Genomic DNA, 23660 nt, shown 5'->3' on the forward strand with positions numbered 1-23660 from the left:
TTCAACCCTTAATTATGATAATTTCCCTAAAGCTAGAGTGTGGTTGTCAGATCTGACTCCCTATAATAGAAACATTGATTGGGACAAAGTGTGGGTTAATACATTCAATGCATCCTCAAACTGTAATTACAAATTCATTCACTTTAAAATTATTCACAGAGCATATTTAACCACACGTATATGTTATGCTATGGATATTTCACACAGTCCACATTGCATATTTTGCAGACCAGGTTGCATTGACACTTTTAAGACATGTGCTATTGGACTGTCCAGGTGTACAAAGACATTGTGCTTGATGTTTTATACAAGGTTATCAAGATTCGTTTTCCCAAGGATCCTGTTATTTTATTGTTGAATGATAATTCTCAATTTTCTGTAAGTGAGAAAGAACAGAAATTTTGGCTAGCAGCTATGACTGCGGCAAGAAATTAGTAGTTCAACGCTGGAACCCCCCTCATGACCTTTCTGCTAAGCACTGGATTCATTCCTTATTGGAAATACTGTACCTGGGTTAGGTGTGGGGTTGGGGGGCGGTTCTAGGAGGGCAGTGGTTTAAATAATTTTTTCTCTCCTTTGTTGTGATGTTTTTTGTGTGATTTATCAAAATTAAAACAGTGAATAAAAAAAAAAGTGAATTTAGTGATTTTAGTCATCACAACATCTAGAATTAGGGTTGGATGCCAAAGTCCTCACACAAAAAGCCACCTATCATATAGTGCAAAAATATTGACATTTTTGGCATTTTCTTGTGCTTCAACGGACAAATGCACATAATATCCTTGTAAACACAGTCTGTTTTGTCTAAAGTTAATGTAAACCATTGAAAGGAAATCCATACCAGTATATTGGTTCCATGATTTAGGTCTTAAAGTTACAGCAGCCAATTACACCTGCTGCTGTTTGTGTCATTAATGTTAAACAGAGAAAAAAGAAAAGTAAATTACTCACTGATCTTGACTAGATAACTGGTAATTTCAAGTGTCTAAGCCAATGGTATGGCATAAAAAACAACAAAGTTGTCATAAATCCAATTTTTCCTTGTCATTTAGGTGAGTGGGGTGTATATTTATGTGGGAAAATAGTAATTTAAAGGTGCCATCTGTAATGTCTGGCAAAAAAAATCAAGTCATACTCCACATTCCATACCAGATGGGGGCAGTATGCCTCAATAAAGTGAATTGGTCTACTCTAGAGTAACAAACGAGAAACGGCATAGTCTCTATGCTCCACCCCTACTTTCACAACAACACAGCCATAGCCGAAGCCTAACTGTGCGTTCACACCGCCGGCGTCTAGAGCGTCAAAAATCGCTCTTGCCACTCTGCTCACGACGCTGCAGAAAGATTTGTGAGTGCTCAGATGCTCTAACGTAGATCGAATGCTTATTTTGTATTTAAAGCGGCCACAAAGCAAACAAGCTTGTTGATCTCGTGCAGACTAACCACAAGGAGTTATAACCTCATTAAATATTGTTGTGGACGAAATATTAGGATCCTTTACTTAAAATGAACAATCTCAGACACCTTGGTCCACGTATCACTTTTAATAATTTTTTTAAAGTCTGTGGTGGTTGTTTTTCATGTCCGCTGTACAAATATACAAATAACGTGATATTTAGCCCCTAAAATGCGAATTATACCAAGGCAACCCTGCTAAAAAACGTATATTTTAACCCCGGGAAGCAATGTTTTATCGGGGAACCTTCTTGAAGCGAGATTGGGCTAGTTTTGAGAAGCAACTGGGCAGGATTTGTTGTGAAAACCTGGCAGCCCTGATCTGAACACACGTGCTGGAGATATACTTCTAATTACAGGAGCGTCTTTACTGATGAGATGTACATGAGTAAAGACATGCACAGCCCTATATAATAAAATGGGTAACGTTAAGTTATAGCTAGCTAATTATCAAACGCAGCTACGGTTAGCCATTGCTAACATTAGCACGTTTATCGAACAGCCTTCGATACATTTCTATGTTATAACTTCCCGAAAACAAATACACAAACATATAAAACAAACTTCTCGCGAAATACTAACAGCATCTAACTTGCAAGTTCGGAGTCGAACCTCATTTCTTTCAGGTCCATCAGTTGTCTCCAGCGATTAAAAGCAGTGCCGATGTTTACTCTGGTATTCTTATCGGATTTGATTTGTGATTCCGAGCGCGGTTGTTTCCCTGTAGCGGGTGTTGGTCTCTTGCCAAGGGCTTCAGCTATCCTTCCGATCTCTTCCCTGAACTGAAAGTAGTGGGCTGTACTTTCCACACGATTGACATCAGGTTCAGGTACGCCCTGCGAGTTATTCGTGTATTGCAGGTTGGCTGGCCGGGGCTAGTAATACTAATGCTAATTAAGGTTGATATCTCTGCAGCACTATAACTTGACATTTTTTTAATGACATCATCGCCCTTATTTCTTCTCATTCGTTTGATGCGTGTAGGTCATGTTATGGATATTTTTACCTCAATTTTTGCATATGGCACCTTTAAAGCAGTTTAACGTCATAATGCAATATAAAAATGGCATATGAAGACTTTCTATAGGCACTGTAGTTGTTTTTGCTGTGGTATTTTTAAGGTACTAAAATGCACCTTTTTACAGGTAAATAAAGTACAAACGTGTACTTATTAAAAAGGTAACATACCAGTGACAACTCATTTGATTTAATAAATCTTATATTTAACTGTGTTAAGTTATTAGTGTTTTTAACTAACTTTAACAGAGTGTTAGATGTAGCTGCAAATATTAATCTAAATGCAAAAATACCATTTGTTTAGTGTGCACAATAACCAATAAAAAAAAAAAACCTAACTAATGTATTACAGGTACATTGTGCATCCCTATTAAATAATCTGTTTAAATTTTAAAGACTACAGTTCAAATGATGTAAAAAGTAACATATTCTATGAAAGCATTTACATAGTCTGATGATGCATTTCATGGAAGGTTTGAATTGAAATCTATTTATGTATGAAGTCTCTGTCCATATGTATGAATGTGATCTTAGTTACTTTTTTGCAAAGATGGTTTCAAGGTCATACTAATGATGTTGTGATGGCTTGGTCCCTGACAGATGTATGTAGCATGCTAGTCAAACATTGCTTAGCCACCCACCTAACAGGTTTAATTAACTCAAAGTTTCTGTTTTCCCTGAAAGCTTTAGGCTTTCCGGTAAATGTGTATGTGGATCATTAATTCTGACGGTCTGACACTGGACAGCTATTCATCACAGGCAGTAATGAATGACATTCCCAGAGCATTAGAGCGTCAACCACCTTGAAGTCAGTGAGGAAGAGCGAGACAGCAGAGGACAGTGACAAGCAGAATTAAAATGCTCTCTTACAGTAATACAGACGCTCCTTGGCTACATGATCACGTTCATAACAGCCGGTTAAATATATCTCCTGCATGCCTGGGCACGCTTGTCACAAAGCATTCTCTTTAATCAGGATCTGTCACAGGACTTTATTAAGTGTATGAAAACTGACATCCCAGCTGGTGAGGGATGAGAGGCATTGGTTCAGGCCAGTTTTGCATTTTATTTATTCAGAAATTTATTTATTTAATGTAAGGCAAAACATTTCAAAAGAAATAGTATAAATCACACTAATATGTAAAATGTACATTTAGGAATTAAGAATATAAATGACTTGCTGCATCCAAAATTTAATTCTGATTATTTTATTTGTCTACTGTTTTGTGAATACTAGATATTTGGGCATAATACTTATTTGACATATATACACTGCTAAAAAAGGAACACTTTGAAAACACATCAGATCTCAATGGGGAAAAGTATCATGTTGGATATCTATATTGATATGGACTGGGTAATGGGTTAGGAACAAAAGGATGTCACTTGTTTGATGGAAATGAAAATTATGAACCTACAGAGAGGGCTGAATTCAAAGACACCCCAAAAATCAAAGTGAAAAAATGATGTAGCAACTCAGATTGTTTGTATGGCCCCCACGTGCATGTATGCATGCGTGACAACATCATGCTCCAAATGAGACGACAGATGGTGTCCTTGGGTATATCCTCCCAGATCTGGACCAGGGCATCACTGATCTCCAGGACAGTCTGAGGTGCAAACTGGCGGTGTCGGATGGACCGAAATATAATGTCCCAGATGTGTTCTACTGACAATGGGTCTAAGGATTTCATCCCAATACCTAATGGCAGTCAGGGTGCCATTGTCTAGTCTGTAGAGGTATGTGCGTCCCTTCATGGATATGCCTTCCGAGACCATCACTGACCCACCACCAAACCAGTAATGCTGAATGCTATTACAGGCAGCATAATGTTCTCAATGGTTTTTCCAGACCGTTTCACGTCTGTCACATGTGATCAGGATGAATCTGCTTTCATCTGTGCAAAGCACAGGGTGCCATTGGTGGACCTGCAGATTCTGGTGTTCAATGGCAAATGCCAATCGAGCTCCAGGATGCTGGGCAGTGAGCACAGGGCCCACTAGAGGATGCCGAGCCCTCAGGCCACCCTCATGAAGTAAGTTTCTGATTGTTTGTTCAGAGACATTCACACCAGTGGCCTGCTGGAGGTCATTTTATAGGGCTCTGGCAGTGCTCATCCTGGTCCTCCTTGCACAAAAGAGCAGGTACTAGTCCTGCTGATGGGTTAAGGACCTTCTATGGCCCTCTCCTCCCAGAATCCCCTCCATGTTCTTGAGACTGTGCTGGAAGACACAGCAAACCTTCTGGAGGAGTTGGACTGCCTGTGCAACCTCTGTAGGGTCTGGGTATCGCTTCATTCTACTAGCATCAGCAACTAACGCGACACTACACTCTGATTAAAAAGTGTTCCTTTGAATTTTTGAGCAGTGTATAATTTCATTTAAGATTTTCATTTCCATTTTAGTTAATCTTAGTGATTTTGTGTTTGTCAGTGTCAGTTCCATTTTAAATGTAGTTATTTTTGTTAATAGTGTGAAACTAAATAAAAATGTAACATGCCCTGGCCAAAATAAAATAGTTTAATATTTTAGCTTATTTCCATTAACATTAATTTTACTTCAAATATTAAACATGCTTTTTTTATATAGTTTTAGTTAACTATAATAACCCTGATGCGAACAGAACTTGTATGAATGTTAAATGAAGTCAGTGTTTGCAAAGCATGTGTATTGTGTATTCTCATGGGTGGGTATTGAGGGTACGTAGGAGCACAGACTGTTAAAGCCCCTCTATAATAAGGAGCCTTTTAAAATGACCCTGACAGTACTCCCCCAAACATTCATCTGTCAACACTGACTTAAAAATACAAGATTTGAATAGCAGAGTTGGCATATAAAGATTTGTTTAATGCCTGGGAACATAATTATTGTGGGGGAGGAGAGTGCTTGATGTGAAATATTGAGTTTGGATTCATATCTTTGCCTGAGTTTTTTGTTCTCTGTAAGGTTTTTTGATGCGGTATCTCACGAGGGCCGTATACCTGGCAGGTCTGTCAGATTTATAGACCCGATTCAATCATATTACCTTTGGCTGGTTGTCTGAGTTATATTCAGTTTGATTTTATCTGACTACAGGAGAATAAACATGCAAACAAAGCTGTTTATGTGAAGTGACTCAATCTGAAGAGAGAACAGCAACAGCGTAAAAAAAAAAGAAAAAAAAAGAAGAACTCAGTTCCAAACAATGAGAGGTAATTTTTCTGTCAGTCATATCATAAACTATTCCCAGCTCTGTCTTCTTGTGTTAAATATGACTATTAGATTAGATTAGATCAAATAAATGCGTTCTTGCCGAATAAAGTATTAATTTCTTTAAAAAAAACAAAAAACAATCATATTTACTTTTGAACTGCAAAGTATGAATGACATACCCAGACGACCTACTGCTGTAAGTTTGCCAGATTACTTCAGCAAATATGTGCGATTCAGATTTGTTCTTGCAAAAAAAAAAAAAAAAAAAATTAAGATGAATAAAATAATTTTGCAGCCCAATTTGATAAAAAAAATAATAATACTGGATGTGCCTTTTTTAAATATTTATCATTGGGTACTGTTATTACAAAATACACTGTAGAATGCAATAGGAACAGTGATCCATTTAGTTTTCAATACTGACTGAGCCTTAGTCAACAATTAAACTGGAATTTCACCAGGGCATCGCCATTAGGGAAATTACATCAGAATAGCCTCCAGCCCTGAATGCGTCTGACTGGGATGCGATTCTGATTGCCTGTTGATTAGTGCAATGAGGAGTGGAGATTTATCTTAATTAATTTGTCACCTGGTGATTATGATCACATAATCACAAGATGACACCAAGTGTTAGAAATAAAGATGATGTTTATCATTGTTTACCGTTACCAAGTCATTCCATTCATACAAAATCTGAAAGCTGAAGCTTTCCATTGATGTGTTGTTTATTAGGGTTGGACAATATTTGGCTGATATACAACTATTTCTGGATAATCTGGAATCTAAGGGTGCAAAAAAAATTATATACTGAGAAAATAGCCTTTAAAGCCATCCAAATGAAGTCCTTAGCTCAGCATATTATCACAAAAATTAGGTTTTGATATACAGGTGTATCTCCGTATTATATCATATTATATTATATTAAAAATGTTTTTTTATTGGTCTTATGAAGTATTATAATTTGTTGAGACTGTGAATTGGTTGGTTTTTGTTAAATATGAACCAAAATCTTTTTTAAAAGAACCAAAGACTTAAACTACTTCAATCTGTGTTCATTGAATTTATTTAATACACGAATTTCACAATTTGAGTTGAATTACTGAAATAAATTAACTTTTCACGACATTCTAATTTATTGAGATGTACCTGTATATGATGTTTTATGTCTTGTTGACAAATGATGCAAATAGTTTTATATCACTTACTGTCACGATCATTAGATGGAGTGCACATGAACTTCAGTAGAGGGCACTCCACTCAGGACCATTCCACCCATCAACCAACAGATGTCACTTGGACACTAGCACCTCTCATACTGTTGCACCACACCCGAACTACATTCCCCATGAGTCACTGCATCACAATCACCTTGCCACACCTGCACCTCATTCATCAGCCCATTTCCTTGCCACACCTGCACCTTATTTACACACACATAAAAGCAACACAATCACTCTCACTCACTGTGAAGTTTTGTTTAGCCTGTCTAGCATTTCTGAGTGTATTCCATTGTGTTTGTTCTTCCCGTGTCTTGGATTGTTTAAACTGACTCTGATTATCTGCTGCCTGCCCTGAACTCTGCTTGTTGCCATTAATGATTCTGGATATCCACAACGCACCTGATGCCGTTCCTGATTTCTGCCTGTATGACCATTTTCTTAATAAAATTCTGCGCATGGATCCGAACACCTCTGACTCCTTGTTACACTTACTCACCAATGACAGAATGAGAGTCCAAACAACTGATAAATACATTACAATAATTCAAAAGTAATCCACACCACTCCAGTCCATCAGTTAACATCATGTGAAGTGAAAAGCTGTGTTTGTAAGAAATGAATCCGTCATTAAGATGTTTTCAATTTAAACCATCACTTCTGACTAAAATATGAGTTCATAATAACGCTTCCTCCAGTGAAAAAGTTCATCCTCTATTGGTCTCTCACATTAAAATCCACCAATATATTTGTTTAATAACAAAATGCAGTCACATCACACATCCATATCACTCATTGGCCATGACGTATTTCCTAAACTGCTTTTCGATTGGTCAGAATTTATGTGTGGGAAAATTGCAACATAAGAGGAAAAGCCAGCAAACAACATGGAGACCACACAGCTATGGAGAGATGACTGCTCAGGCTTGTTTTGTCCCTGGCCATAATCTAGTACATTGTTTGTATACACCACAATATGCAAACAATACATTTCTACAATGAAGAGCGGATGCGGCTTGAAAACAACGTTCTAATGCACTGCAAACGGTGATCGGGCATCGCTCGTAACTTCAAACGGAGGCGTTTATTTTCATTCTTCTTAACTCTGACATGCTCATGGTCATCAGACCAAATTTCTATGAGGCTCCGCATGTCCTCACTACTCCAAGTTTGTCCATGAGCTGCCATGATAAAAATAAAAACTGTCAACAAACACTTCCTTATCCCATAATGACTGTGGGAACTGGTTTAGTCCAAAATTGATCAATACTTTTTGCAGTTGGGTCTGTTCGAGGTCGGATCATGTTCTCACCAAAAACGGACCGTTCCAGAGTTCGTTTGAAAGCGTGCCGAGACCAGCTCTTCAAGCAGGTCTCGGTACGCTTGTTTGGTTTGCCTTTGGTGCGCACCCGAGTGCGATCACTGCTTTCACAGCTGCCCAAACGAACTGCACCAAAGGGGGAAACGAACTCTGGTACGATTCAACCGAACTAAATGAGGCAGGTGTGAAAGCACCCATAGAACCCATTCACTGCATAGAAAATACTGGTGAGCAAGTGATGTAATGCTAAATTTCTCCAAATCTTTTCTGATGAAGAAACAAACTCATCTTGGGTGGCCAGAGGGTATTAAATTTGGCAAATTCAGAGTAAATGCTGCAAATTTAAATGTGTGGGTGAACTATAGCATGAATATTTCAATCCATGACCCGCGTCAAAAACAGACCAATCTCTACTGCATGCAATACAAAAAAATTTTTTTTCCAAGAAATGAGTGTAATAAACCTTGGGGGGAAAAAAATCACTGTTTCCAAGAATTAGAACAAGATGTCCAATGTTAAAATCAGCAACGCATCTACTTCCTAGATTTATAGAAAAGACTCCAGTCTTGAGCTTTACTCATAGTGCATGAGTGGGGCTCTAGAGCTCTCATGTAGTTTCTCTTGTTCCATTCTTTCCTCAGTTCCATATGCGTGGAGAAGACCAGACTGTTATAGAGGATAATAAATTATGGGGGCTTCCCAGTGCATCATAAACGAAGAGCTTTGTGTGGTCCTGTTTAGTAACCTTTTCATCCGAAAATAACAAGCGCTCTCACATCTGTCACTGCTATTTAAGTCCCACCTGCTGTAAATCTCTCACTGCAGCACTGATGCTGCACACCTGAGAGACATAAGTACTTTTTGTTATTGTTGTGACATGTGAATATGTTTTATGACATCTATGAGTTTGGACATAAATCAGTCTCGAGTATCACATTATTTTTCCGAACGCCATAGCAACAGACAGGGCACTTTATCTTCCGTCACGGTGAGTTGCTCCATGATCATTTATAAAATTACTGCATGATTGCAGAGGATTTCAAAGACTTCAACAGGTGATAGGTCTAGATAGATAGAACAGAATCAGGGCTGCTGCTGGCCAAATGGGTGCCCTAAGCAGGATTATATTGTTGTGCCCTCCTTTCTCAAATATGATGATGGAAAAAAAACACCTACTATAGGGGTGAAAATAGAACTTTAATCAAATAAAAAGTAAATGAATAAATTGTATTATTTACAAATTACAATTGTAGCTCTCCACATTTACCTATGGCTATAACTTTATTATGAATGTAATTTATTTTATAGACTCAAGAATTCAGAAATCATGCAAAAGGAAATTAAGCAGTTTTACTATGATAAAACCATGGCTTATTTTTGTAAGGGTTGTGATATGCACGTTTTTGTCAAATAAATTATAAAGGCTGTGTCATCTATAGCAAAAAGGAGGCCAAAAATTAAAGATTAAGTGAATATTTGAATTAAATGTTTGGTGATTAGCCTAAACAAGGATTTGATTGTCCTGTGAGTGTAACAGCCGCAGTTACATGGCCTTTGGCTCCCTTTGCAGGCATTTTTAATAACATGTACATACTGTAAATTGTTTATTTTGTATTTGCCTACATTATGCATTTTAACAGTATTATTATTAACCAATCATTATTGCCTCATTGTTTTTTTTTTTTATATATAATGCATTTTAAGTTATTTTAAAGGCTATTGATGGCTTTTGATACTCTTATCTCAAAATTTACTTTCATCAGAGAACATAACTTTGGACCACTCAGCAGCAGTCCACTCTTTGTGAATCTCCCCCACATTTTTGAATGGGTTTTGTTTCACAATCCTCTCCAGGGTGCAGTTATCCCTATTGCTTGTACACTTTTTTTCTACCACGTCTTTTCCTTCCCTTCGCCTCTCTATTAATGTGCTTGGACACAGATCTCTGTGAACAGCCAGCCTCTTTTGCAATGACCTTTACTGTCTTGCCCTCCTTGTGCAAGGTGTCAATGGTCATCTTTTGGACAACTGTCAATTCCAACTGCCATGATTGTGTAGCCTACAGAACTTGACTGAGAGACCATTTAAAGGCCTTTGCAGGTGTTTTGAGTTGATTAGCTGATTAGAATGTGGCACACGGTGTCTTCAATATTGAACCTTTTCACAATATTCTAATTTTCTGAGATACTGAATTTGGGATTTTCCATAGTTGTCAGTTATAATCATCAAAATTAAAAGAAATAAACATTTGAAACATATCAGTCTGTGTGTAATGAATGAATATAATATACAAGTTTCACTTTTGAATGGAATTAGTCAAATTAATCAACTTTTTGATGATATTCTAATTATATGACCAGCACCAGTATCTATTGTCTGTCTGTCATTCTATCTACCTGTCTGTTGCTCCGTCTGTAGTACTGTCTGTCTCTCTGTCAACTTACTGTTGTTCTATCATTTAACTGTGTGTAAGTCTCATTCTTTCTTTCATTCAGTCTGTCTGTCATTCTATCTATCACTCTGATGTCTATCATTCTTTCTGTGTGTGTCTGTCTGGTTATCATTCTATCAGTCATTCTGAATGTCATTCATTTTGTTGCTCTGTCTACTGGGTCTGTCTGTAATTCTATCTATCATTCTGTCTGTCTTTGCTATGTATATCTGTCGGTCATCCTATCTTTCGTTCTGCTTGTCGTTCTGTCTATGCTATGCTTTGTCTGTCTGTTTGTGTCTGTCTGTCTCTATCTATTGATTGCTCTATCTATTTGTCTGTCGATCATTCTATCTATCATTCTGTCCTGTCTTTCTGTCTATCAGAAAATCTTTCTATCTGTTTGATTAGACAGATCAACAGACTGACAGACATGGGATGCACATTATCCAGTTCAGTAATATTCTATTCTGACCATGTGTGCCTTTTTATGTTTTATCAAAGGTACTGTTGTAATTAACACCTCACCTCTCTTTCTCATCGAGCTCATCATTAGGAGCGGGTCTGTGGGTAATTGCCGTGGCGATCTGACCCCTCTTTGGCATTTAGGAGCATGAAGCTCATGATTCCCTTACTGCACTGCTTCATATGTCTGGCATATGCTGCGCTTCAGTGACTGCTACCAACTCAAATGTTACCTGCCATCCAATTCACTGCGATAACCTCAAATCCTTCTCTGAAAGGGTGAATAAAAGCAGTGAAAATTAAATGTTAACTTCAATGTTAAAATACTTTATCGCAGAATAAGATACAGAGACAACTATATAGACAGCTAATAAAAGTGAATTCCAATGATGTCACTCCAGTGTGTTGTTATCATTATAGTTATGTTGTGGACTACCCTATTCATATAGAATCTGAACGATAATTATATATAGTTATTATTATCCTTGGTGTGAATGGCCTTGAGGCTCAGTGGCTTTTCTAAAACTTTGTCCGAGTATTTCAAACAAAATTGTCTCAATTAGTAGTGTGAGTTTGGGAAAGGAATTTGTTTGTGCGACCAATGGCAGACAGGAATGTTTGAGATGTCTGTTTAGTGACGGCAATGCGGAATAAACACAATCAGCTTTAAAAGAATAATGTGTCTTGTTGCCCTCTTTTTTTTTGTTCACTTGCGAAAAATCCTCACTTCATAGCTTCAGAAAGACCTACAATTTATAAACTAGCAAAATAATAATAATAAACAAGTCTTTGATTCTGTAAATCTTGGAACATGTAGCGCTTGGTATAATTATTGTGACAGATGTTCATTGCATAACATGATTTATCCAAGTACATGTTCTTGAAACAACATCTTCTGTTGATCCTAAAACTATTTTGACTGGGGCTTTGAATCTTTTGTCAGACAGCGACTGGATCGAGTCACGATTCATAGGTTTTCGATTCGATTCAAGAACAATTTTTGCAAGTTTAGAACGATTCAATTCGATTCAATACACAATTACATTTTATTTGATTATAACGGTTTGATTCTGCATTCTTTAAGTGCATTCACAGGATTATTTAAATGCTTCCCCTAAATTCAAATTACACAGCAGCCTTTATGGTTAGAGAATCGACAGGTTAAAGAAGTGAAGAAAAACAACAACTTTTGTCCATTGTTGGATGATAGTTTAATAATGCTATGGCATGCAACTTTTATGTGTCTGATTATCAGATAAACCTTGCACTCTTATTTCAAGGCTGTTGTTAATGCTGTGATTGTTTTAACAGTTTCCTTCGTACATTCGGTTCATCAGCATCGTTAAGTGCTTTAGACACTTACATTTCTGCTCCATCCATGCAATAAATACACAGCTTTCAACTTGTAATGACGTCGGTAACATGCCGAACTACAGAGCCATTGACAAACTACAGAAAGAGTAAAACTACTTCACTTTAGCATTACTGGCCATGAGTCCTAGGGAGAGATCACACATCAGCTGCGTCATAGACGGACGGATATATTTTGAAAGCACTGAATCGCTTTTAAAATCGCGATTTATTTGCTTTGTAGCATTTTAAATCGATTACTGTCCGAGATCGGTGATTCATAATTGAAAGATCATGTTTCGAGATCGATACATTGCATCATCAGGGTTTGTAATCGATGCATCGATAAAACGAGTGAATTGTTACACCCCTAATTTTGACACAATCATAGGCCAAACCCTTCTGTTCGCAAGTTCTCCCAGGGAGCGTCTTCCAAGCAGTTTAGAAAAAATAAATGTGTTGGGCAATCTCTCAATGTCTTTTTTATTTTTCACTTACTGGCAAATAACAAGCTTTTTAGTGGAACATATTCCGAAGGACATCAAAACCTAAAATAAAACTCTGGAAAGGTGTACAATTTGTGACCTTTAAAATGTACACTTGCCCCCAAACGTGGAAATAATGTATAAACAGAGCATTCTTTCACCTTCAGACACTGCATGAAATATAAAATAATATACAATAATAAAACATGTTGTTTAGTCAAATGTGAATATGAATTTCATTGATTAAAGACACATTTCATAGTAGTAAAAAGCGGCACTGAATTCTTTTTTTATCCTTAAAGCAGATAATTGAGTTTCATTATCTTGTGTTTGCAGTGGTGTATGTCTGCTGCAAGTGGGACACGTTTCGCAAGCTGATGGTGGAGTTCTTGAGGTTGGGTTTTCCTCAGGAGGAGTACGCCTTCTTCTTCATTGATCTCTTCGGATACAGCCTGCAGAGCCACCCTGCTAAACCATGGGCACGTGGAGATGCTGATGACAATGCGGCCAAGAAGGCATTTCAAGTGAGTTTATGTCAACAGTAGTAGTATGATAATTAGAGACGTGAGTCATGAGTTTCTCATGTTTATGAAAAAAGGTAAGTTGAGTAAGAATAGATTATTCACTTAATGTGCTTTAAACATTAGCGTTTCACATCATTGGTGCAGTAATGATATAATAACATACTGTATGCTTGACATCAGTGCATGGTAGTGTTTATTATGTTAATGAAAACTATCACGAAAAATTTTAGTTGATGAGCTTTTTTCCCCATGATTAAATTTAGACGATGATGAAACGACAATAAGGTCAATAAACGATAACTGTTAATATATCAACATGCAATATCGTTGATGATACAAGACAAGACTAAAATGTATTTTAAAAATAAAAACTTTCGTCAAAAAAGAAAACAAAAATATTGCCGACATGATTCTGCTATGCGAGCGTTCATGTAGGTGGTTGCCAGATATCAAAAGTACCAACCCCCAAATCAGGGCTTCTCTGTTAATTCTGATTTTGCAATCTGGCAAAAGTATAAATAAACAGGCAGGTATGTAGTAGGAAGATGATGGATGGATATACCATAAGTTAGTATACCATCACACAGGAAATGTCGAGCCATGAAAATGCCTGACACTCTCCACAGCTTTCTGAGGGAACTGCATAGGCATATTCACAGTGAAAACATATTTGTGCAGATCTTTGTTGATGTGATTAGCAGCCAGCTGCAGCTGTTTCCCCTTTTCAGATAGAATCAGACAGTGTTGCGTTTGGCTCAAAGTCGTAGAGAAATATTCGGAAAATGACAGCTCTGGAGATGCTAGTGAAGGCTGTCGCACGGCTGCATGTCTTCATCCGGCTCACTGCCAAACGTCACCCCCTACTGCTCCTGAAAATGAACTTTCTAAATGTTTATTTAGGCTGGAACGAGACCATATTGAACATATTTCTGTTAGCTATCTGAATCCGTTAGAACATATTTTTGGAGCAGTTAATGTCGCTGATGGTATCTGGTTGAAATGTGTGTGTGAGTACTGCTTTAAAATAGAAAGATGATAACATAAAAGTTAGCTATGAAACTGAAGGTTTGTCAATTTAGTCACAGAAGATTCAGGAATGCATATATAAAATTATTTTAGATTTTCAGCTTGCTTATCCTTGCTTCATATCATACAGCTTGATAAAGAGGGCTGTTATTACTTTTATGTGCAATCAAACTAAAGACTTTCACCTTGTGGAGGATAATATGGTCGGAAAATCCTGAAAACGGATGCCTTTAATCCGAAAAGAGATGTGTTGTGACTGACAGGACTAGGTACTGCGTTATAATGAGTTCTCACACAGACTCGCAGAGGGTCTATTTACATTCACTGGCATTAACTAACAGCTGTGGTGAGCTGACATTTACTTACCCACAGACAGGAATCATTCCATTAGGCTCATGATACAGCTAACAGTTGGTAGAGCAAATGATTTCATCAACTGTTTGCATCAGAGATGACTGTCATGTGTTTGGACATTTATGTAATAAAAGCCAAAGACTGCAGTGCAAAGCAAACATGCTCATCAAGCAGTTAGCCAGTCATGAGAAAGATTCATTTTGTTCATTTTGTTTCTGTTAAGGCAGACAGTAGCTTTAAAGTCACCATGCAATCTAAATTCACAATTTTCAAATTTTTTATGGAATATTGCAGCCTTTATTTTATATGATTTATCCATGCACATCTTTTATTTTATTATTAATGTGGTCTTGTAATCTTTAATCACCCCAAGTCCCATCCAAATGTATTTATTAATTTATTTTCTCTTTCAAGAATGAGTCAAACATCTTATACAGTTGTTTATGAGAAGACCATCTGAAGACTTCTGGAGTATATTAGCTGCAAAAGCTAAAAGTCGTTTTATATATATATATATATATATATATATATATATATATATATATACAGTGGGGATCGAAAGTTTGGGCACCCCTTGCAGAATCTGTGAAAATATGAGTAATTTAAATAAGAGAGATCATACTTAATGCATGTTATTTTTTATTTAGTACTGTCCTGAGTAAGATATTGTGCATAAAAGATATTAACATTTAGTCCACAAGACAAAAAAAATGCTGAAATTATTAAAATAACCCTACTCAAAAGTTTGGAAACCCTTGGTTCTTAATACTGTGTGCTGTTACCTGATGATCCTCGACTGTCTTTCTGTTTTGTGATGGTTGTGCATGAGTCCCTTGTTTGTTCTGAACAGTTAAACTGAGCAGCGTTCTTCAGAAAAATCTTTAAGGTCCTGCAGATTCTTCAGTTTTCCAGCATCTTTACATATTTGAACCCTTTCCAGCAGTGACTGTATGATTTTGAGATACATCTTTTCAGACTGAGGACATTTGAGGGACTCAAACACAACTATTTAAAAAGATTCAAACATTCACTGATGCTCCAGAAGGAAACAAGATGCATTATTTCACTGGGGGTGAAAACTTTTGAACACGATGAAGATGGCCAAATTTGTCTTATATTGTTGAAATATAATTTTTTTCCATTTAGTTCTGCCCTTCGTAAGCAACAGAAGATACTTGTATGTTTCCCGGTACACAAATTAAGTAAAATTTACCTTAATCTTCAAATTCCAAAAGTTTTCACCCCCAGTGAAATAATGCATCTTGTTTCCTTCTGGAGCATCAGTGAATGTTTGAATCTTTTTAAATAGTTGTGTTTGAGTCCCTCAAATGTCCTCAGTGTGATAAGATGTATCTCAAAATCATAAAGTCACTGCTTGAAAGGGTTCAAATATGCAAAAATGCTGGAAAACTGAAGAATCTGCAGGACCTTAAAGATTTTTCTGAAGAACGCTGCTCAGTTTAACTGTTCAGAACAAACAAGGGACTCATGCACAACCATCACAAAACAGAAAGACAGTCGAGGATCATCAGGTGACCACACACAGTACTAAGAACCAAGGGTTTCCAAACTTTTGAGTGGGGTTATTTTAATAATTTCAGCATTTTTTTTGTCTTGTGAAATAAATGTTAAAATATTTTATGTACAATATCCTACTCAGGACAGTACTAAATAAAAAATAACATGCATTTAGTATAATCTCTCTTATTTTTTGAAAATTACTCATATTTTCACAGATTCTGCAAGGGGTGCCCAAACTTTCGATCCCCACTGTATATATTCATTTATTTTTATTTTTTTGTTTAATTTTCTAGTTCACTGTTGGAATTGTTTCTAGTGCATTTTTGTATTTTTTTTTATAGAGTAAAGCTGTCAATTATATGTGAGTAGCATACAAAGATTCACATTTGTTGAAAGTTGTAAATAAAACGAAAAAGAAGATGGAAAAAACTTCTTCAGAATTTCACATTGTTAGTTTTACTAGCAATTTCTGAGAGAAAATTGTTTGTACATCAAGTTGTTCGTAAATCTTTTTAAAAGCTGTTGCTGAAAATCATACATGTATTTACCTCACTGTAATGTTTTCTATTGTTGCTTGCCTATTTTGTCCTGCTGTGCAACAGAAATTCTTTCAGACGCACTGTTTTTATCAGCTTCAGCTCCCATTATCCCTGTCAACTTCACATGAATCATAACCTGTTTTACAAAAATCTTCACAGGATAGATACAAAGTGAAACACTATGGTGGCTTTTTCTGAGTTTAAAGATTTAAGAATGCATGCTTCCAAATGTTTAGACAATAGCCTTTTCACTCAGATTGTTGTAATTTGGCAGTTTCTGGCACAGATGCAAAAGAAAATAGTTGGAGGTTAAATTCTGGCACAACTGTTGGAATTATTGTGAAACTGGACATCAACGGATGACATAAAAACATTTTCTCAGAGGAGGGGACCATGAAAGAGTGAAAACAGATGCTACAGGCTTTGGGAGCTGTTGTTCGTTTGTGTGCCACCTTTTTTAATTTAAAAGCCGATTTCCAAACAAGCTGAAAGAAAAAGCACTACGTAGGAAAGTGCTTTTTGATATACAATAACTATTTGAAATAATTGAATATTCATTGGTGCTTGCTGTCCTGTTTGTTGTCCTCTACACTGGACATAATTGGGAAAATTGGATTTGTTAGACACTGACACACACACACACACACACACACTCCATGTCTGGTCAGCTATCCTTCTGGGGACTCTCCATAGGTGTAATGGTTTTTATACTGTACAGACCGTATTTTCTATCACCCTACACCAACCCTACCCCTAAACCTAACCCTCACAGGAAACATTCTGCATTTTTAGATTTTCAAGAAACTTCATTCTGTGTAATTTATTAGCTCGTTTACCCGTGGGGACCTCAATTTAGGTCCCCACCGTGACACGAGTCCCCATGAGTCTGTGTGTATTCAGGTTTGAGTCCCCACCAGAATAGAAAAACAAGTACACACATACACACACACACACACACACACACACACACACATATAAGCATACACGTGCTGTTGTCTCTTGTGGTGAAGGTTTCCTCTTGCTAGTACCATATATCTTTAACCCTACAAAGTCTATTGTATCATATGTGATACACACATTTCTCCAGTCTCTTAGATCATCATATTGACCAAACTTTACTGAAAAGCCTACAAATACCACTAAATTGCATATTTTTGCTCAGTTTTGATCTCTGAATAGAATGTAGAATGTTTTTTTTTCTTGAGTATGAACTCCATATTCTCAATACATCATACTATATGAGTCATAAAAGCCTGATGTATCAAACATTACACTCAAGAAAAAACACACTTTTTAAATAAATGGTTCCATTAAAAAAATACATTTTTCTGATTACTATTTCATATGTCAGGCTTTACAGGTTTGAACAGCACAAAAGAACATCAATTTATAGAAATATAGTCAATAAAGACTATGCAAACTTCACCGCTTCATGCATCTGTCCTTGAGCTGATGTGTTGATTGGAGTAGTTGAAATGTTCTGTGATTCATAGGTGTGTATCCTAACCATTGTGAATGAATGAGCACTTTTTGTCTTGTACATTATCCAACTCAAAATGTGCATTTGTGTTGAATCCTCACAGAGCGTGAAGATCCTGACCTACAGAGAGCCCCAAAACCCCGAGTACAAGGACTTTGTGTCCAAACTGAAGACAGATGCCATGGACATGTTTAACTTCAGTGTGGAAGATTCTCCGGTAAGAGTTCATTAATCTGCTTCAAAACAATGCTATTAACTGACAATTTTTTTTTTACAAATATAAAATAAAAGCAGTAAAGTCTTGCACTGGTTGTAAAACTTTTGAGACCCGTCTCTTGAGATCATACCACTGGAATGAGATTTCTGTTCTGAAATTAATTCCTGATGAGTTTTTGTAACCACGCAGTTCCCATGTTGAATGAATATCAATCCAGTGCACACATAAGACTCCGGTGACTTTGAAGCTTAAACAAGAATGAGAATGGTTTCTCTGGCTTCTCCTGACGTTGTGCATTTCTCCCCATCTTAATAGATTACAGCTGCACACTAACTGTTCCCCAGTGGGATGTTTCTCATGAAGAATTAAGAATTAAGGTTTAGACAATAAGAATGAATTGCGCCTGCTGATAGCTGATTGTTTACTTGCATGTGTTTATAATATTGTTTTAGCACCCAATTCACTAAAGTAATTATGTAAATCAGATAAAGGCACAGACTTACAACATTAGTGTTGATTGCAATTTGCACTGGGCAATTGCTCGGCATACAAGCTCGCTTTGAGTGCTAGGTTTTAAAAGATGCAGCAAACTCCAGACACCTGAATTTATTTTTTAAACACCAAAAGTAGTGAGACTGATAACATGCATCAGCATGCGTGTGATCCACTGGTCCGAACTTAATAAGAATGAGTGGGAAGATATATGTCCAAACAAGCATCCCTGCTGGAGTGATGAAACAAACTGCAATGACCCACAGCTTTCACACCACAGACTGACAATATAAGCTGCAACTTCACGTGCCAAACACAAACAGTCAGAGTACCAGCAGGAGCCAAGGAAAAAAGTGGTTGAATCCAAAATTGTCCATTATGCATATATGTCTGATGAGACATTGTCACAAAAAAGTACAAAGTATGTCGTCCTTTGACCTGACATGTCCTGGCCAGGATTTCTAAATTGCCAAAAATGTGAAGGTTTTGGCTATGTTTTGCTATTGACACACAATCTACAATCCTCATACATTATATACTGTATATATATATATATATATATATATATATATATATATATATATATGTGTGTGTGTGTGTGTGTGTGTGTGTGTGTGTGTGTGTGTGTGTGTGTGTGTATGTGTGTATTTGCTTTGAACATTCTCTGTAGATGCCACCTTGTCATACACCATAATTGGTTAATTATATACAACGCCTGCTCATTATTGTTCAAACTACTTTTTATTACCTTAAGCCAGTATGAAAACAACAGTAAAACAAAGCCAAACACTGGAAATTTCAATCAATTTAGAAATCCCAGCCTGGATTTTTTTCCAGGTAAAAGAGGACATGTGGTCATCCTATTACAGATTAAAAATGATTGCTGCTGATGCTGCTGCTGATGATGCATGATGTAATATTTCGCAGATTAGAATTGACCATGATATATTTAACATCAGATGAAAAGCAATTAAGCAGGTAAGATTTTCGAGATAATATAACCTTATGGGCCAGTTTTATTAACAGCTTGCACCAGCGCAAACCATTCTTTTGGCTTTAAAATAGTACTGTCAAGATTTACTAAAGATGCACAGTGAATAATTACTGGTAAAAAGCTGTGGACAGTTATTTTTGTGACTCAAATTATGGATATGCATTTATAGTTTCCCTTTCAGATGCAAAAATCAGGCAGCGTGATTTACTAACATTGTGCTGACCAATTTACTGGTATTACTGCTATTGTTTAACACCCCAAAAAACATGTCTTAAACAATTTTTCGCTTGAAGTGGCTGCAATTTTTGTTGCTAGGAGGAGGCACCACAGAGAATAGAGAGCGTGTGGTAGAAGGGAGATTTTTTTCCACACGTATTCATTTATTTGGAATGCCAGAAGAACACATTATTCGAACATATCGTTTACCAAGCCATGTTATTTTTAATTTTCTTCAGGTAATAAAAGATTACTTGGAACCCTCAACTAGGAGAAAAGCAATACCAGCCCTATCAAAACTTCATGCAGCCCTTAATTCTTTGGTCTCCATTTCATTTGAATGTACTATGGCTTCTTTATTTTTTTTTTATTCTTGATTTGCGACTGCTCTAATTTGCGTTGTGCTTGGTATATTGCGTTGGTTGATATGTAAATGAGATGTTGTGTCTCTGTTCTTTAATTTGTGCATTGTTTTGTTAGTACATCACCTGGAGAAATTTCCATGCCCATCTGCGCTGTTTTTGGAATTGCGCTCTCATGCTAATTTGTCCTGTTAAGTAAAACTGGCCCTATATGAGGATATGCGGATAAAGTTTTACCTACTTATATATCCAAAGAGCTGGGTGATTATTTATTTACGTTTTTGTGATGAAATAATAATTGCATGTGTTGAACCTGGCTAAAATGGACTATGGTGTTAATGAGTATATTTGTTTAAATTAAATCTTTTGCATGTCAAAGTTGTGCAATAATTTAATGAATTCACTGCTTTGTGTTTTTAATTGTTGCACAATATCCAATAACAGAAGATTACAACCAACAAAAAAGCTTAATATTTAGGTTCTCCAGAGGTTTTGGGGTAGAAAGGGAAACTGGCCCCCTGGAACTGAAATGACTGAGATGGTGGTTATTAGTCAGAGATGATTGAAGTTGCTCACTCTGCTTGTTTGTGCTCTGACAGTAAATGTCACCCGGCACTCGCCAGAAAAAAAAACAGTGCATGTGTGCAGGATGAGTGACCTTTCACTGACAGTGGGGAAGAGTGGTAATTACCCTTAGCTGCAGGTCTCCTTGTGCGAGTCTGTCACCACACCAGAGTCTGTTAACACACAAGAGTCTGATCAGCTCAGGGCTGGTAAAGATGTGTGCCCTGAATGAGCTTCCTGCCCACCCATCCTCTGAAGCTGAACTACAAGTTATTGAGTGTTTTATACAACGCACCCACTAATGACCTTCTAGAGGAATTGGTTCTGATTTGATCTCTTGTAATGATGGGGGTACTTGCCAGATCCATTTCTTCGCTGTTGGCTGTGGGATTTTCTGCTTCCCTTGATCTCTTAGAAATATGGGTTCTTTCTAGCACCTTAGATTTAAAAAAAAAAAAAAAAAAAAACATATATATATATATATATATATATATATATATATATCTTCTTTTAGGTGTTTAGGGCTCTTGAGTTCTTTAAATGATTCTCTGAAGATTCACCAAGTAGTTTCATGCTGCATACTAGGTTCTTTGGATCATTGTTTGGGTTTGTGTGTTATTTACAGTAGGGCTAATTCATCTAAGCATGTATTTATTGATTTATTTTTCATACTATAATTATTTATTATTATTTATATGATTTTTTTCATCCTTTCGTCTAAAACTCATGACTTCATTCCATGGTACACAAAAAGAGAACTTAAGCAAAAAGCTCAAGCTGCTATTTTCCATGCAATCTCAAATGCGTCCAAATATTTTAAGTAGGGCTATTCATTTAAAACATTAATTTGGTGCAAATGATTAAATAATTAAATATGATCAATGCATTTAATGCACCCCTCCCCAACCAGACCTTTAGTACACAGACCTGTACACACTGACTAGATTACATACATATTCAACACAAATTGTCACGCGGCAATGCAAATAATGTGAATTTGGTGCCATATGCCTCAATCGTGTCTTTCACACAAGTTAAAAAATGTCAACTCAAGCAGAAAATTAACATGAGCAATCAATCAGCAAAGACACTTCCGGTTTGACATGTCTAGTTGTATCAAAAAATGAAGGGGAGCATTACACAATGTTTTTATCTGCATCCCGTTATTGCTCTAGATTACTTGGCAGGTGTTTTTTGTGTCACTAGCATGAATAAAATTATATATTAATCTCCTCCATTTTCTGATACAACCGAAGTTGTCAATGTACTCTTCGTTGATTGGCATGCGTGACAACTTGTGTTGAATTTTCCACATGAGTTGAAATTTTTCAATTTGGACGAAGGACACAACTGAGGCGAATACCGCGCTTTTGCTCCAAACGCGTCACACGGTTATTATAAACAACATTAATAAATAAACTTTAATACCAATTTTTATCATTATGAAATGTTGGATCAAAATATTTCTTTCTAAAGCTGCATTTTGTGATGTCAATTCTTTTCTCATTTAACATAATAGTGACGTTAAATTACTTTTTATGGGGTCATTTCTCAGCCAAAATTGATGTGCGATTAATGAGATTCATGTAGACACAATGACTACTTTACATCGACATAAGTAATCTAATTGTTTACCTTATTCTAAATAAGACAGTGTTATGATTATGGTGCTTACATGAGTTGCTTTTAGAATCCTTTCATGTTTCTGTTTTACATGTTATATTGCATAGATTGATTAATGGCACACATCATTATGTCCTAACATGACGCCATCCAAATTCCCCTCCAAAATTTAATGTATAAATATATAGTTTGTCTTCGTTATGATGCCATATCATTTTAGTTGTTTCATTTTTAATTTTACAAAAGCTACAAGCATCATTTTTTAATGTTGTGCATTCATATCTATGGTAAAAATTTTATTAAATGTTAAAAACACTATTAAAACTAAAAGTTGGAATACACTATACTATTAAAATCTGAAAAGATTTTATAACACTGGGCATTTTACACTTCGCTACAAATCGCTATAGAGGAAAAACTGGGCATATTATAATTAATGATTGATCACACACATTCATAATTTAGAAGAAACACGTGCCTTGTTGCTAGAACACACATGGCAAATAAAAACAATAAAAAAGATCAAAATATCAAACATGTTTGATCTCCTGAACTGGATGAAATCGCAGTATGAATCTTAAAAAATGCCTATTATATACTACATGATTTTCTGTGAAGTCTGTCAACCCAAAATTTATTAGCAGTGCCTGGAAAGAGTTGCAGCTGTGTTTCCATAGATAACTATTAGATGAGATATGCCGTATGCTCTGTGCACTGTCAAATTATTTTCTGAGGGTCTAACAAGGTGCCTGCAACTCTTCTTGCTGTTCTGTCATCTGTTGTTCTAGTCTGTTAGCCTGATGCATCCATCCA

The 23660-nt window shown here is 36.4% G+C and overlaps 1 protein-coding gene across 1 annotated transcript in view; it reads left to right on the forward strand.

Moving 5' to 3' along the window:
* npr1a (natriuretic peptide receptor 1a) overlaps positions 1-23660 on the forward strand; it is a 123445-nt gene that overhangs the window by 25553 nt on the left and 74232 nt on the right. The window contains exons 3-4 of the mRNA XM_052584333.1: positions 13272-13459; positions 18483-18596. Of these exons, the coding sequence (XP_052440293.1) occupies positions 13272-13459; positions 18483-18596 (302 nt within the window). The remainder of the gene's footprint in view (positions 1-13271; positions 13460-18482; positions 18597-23660) is intronic.

The sequence above is a fragment of the Carassius gibelio genome, chromosome B19 (genome assembly GCF_023724105.1).
Source record: "Carassius gibelio isolate Cgi1373 ecotype wild population from Czech Republic chromosome B19, carGib1.2-hapl.c, whole genome shotgun sequence".
Taxonomy (NCBI): Eukaryota; Metazoa; Chordata; class Actinopteri; order Cypriniformes; family Cyprinidae; genus Carassius; species Carassius gibelio.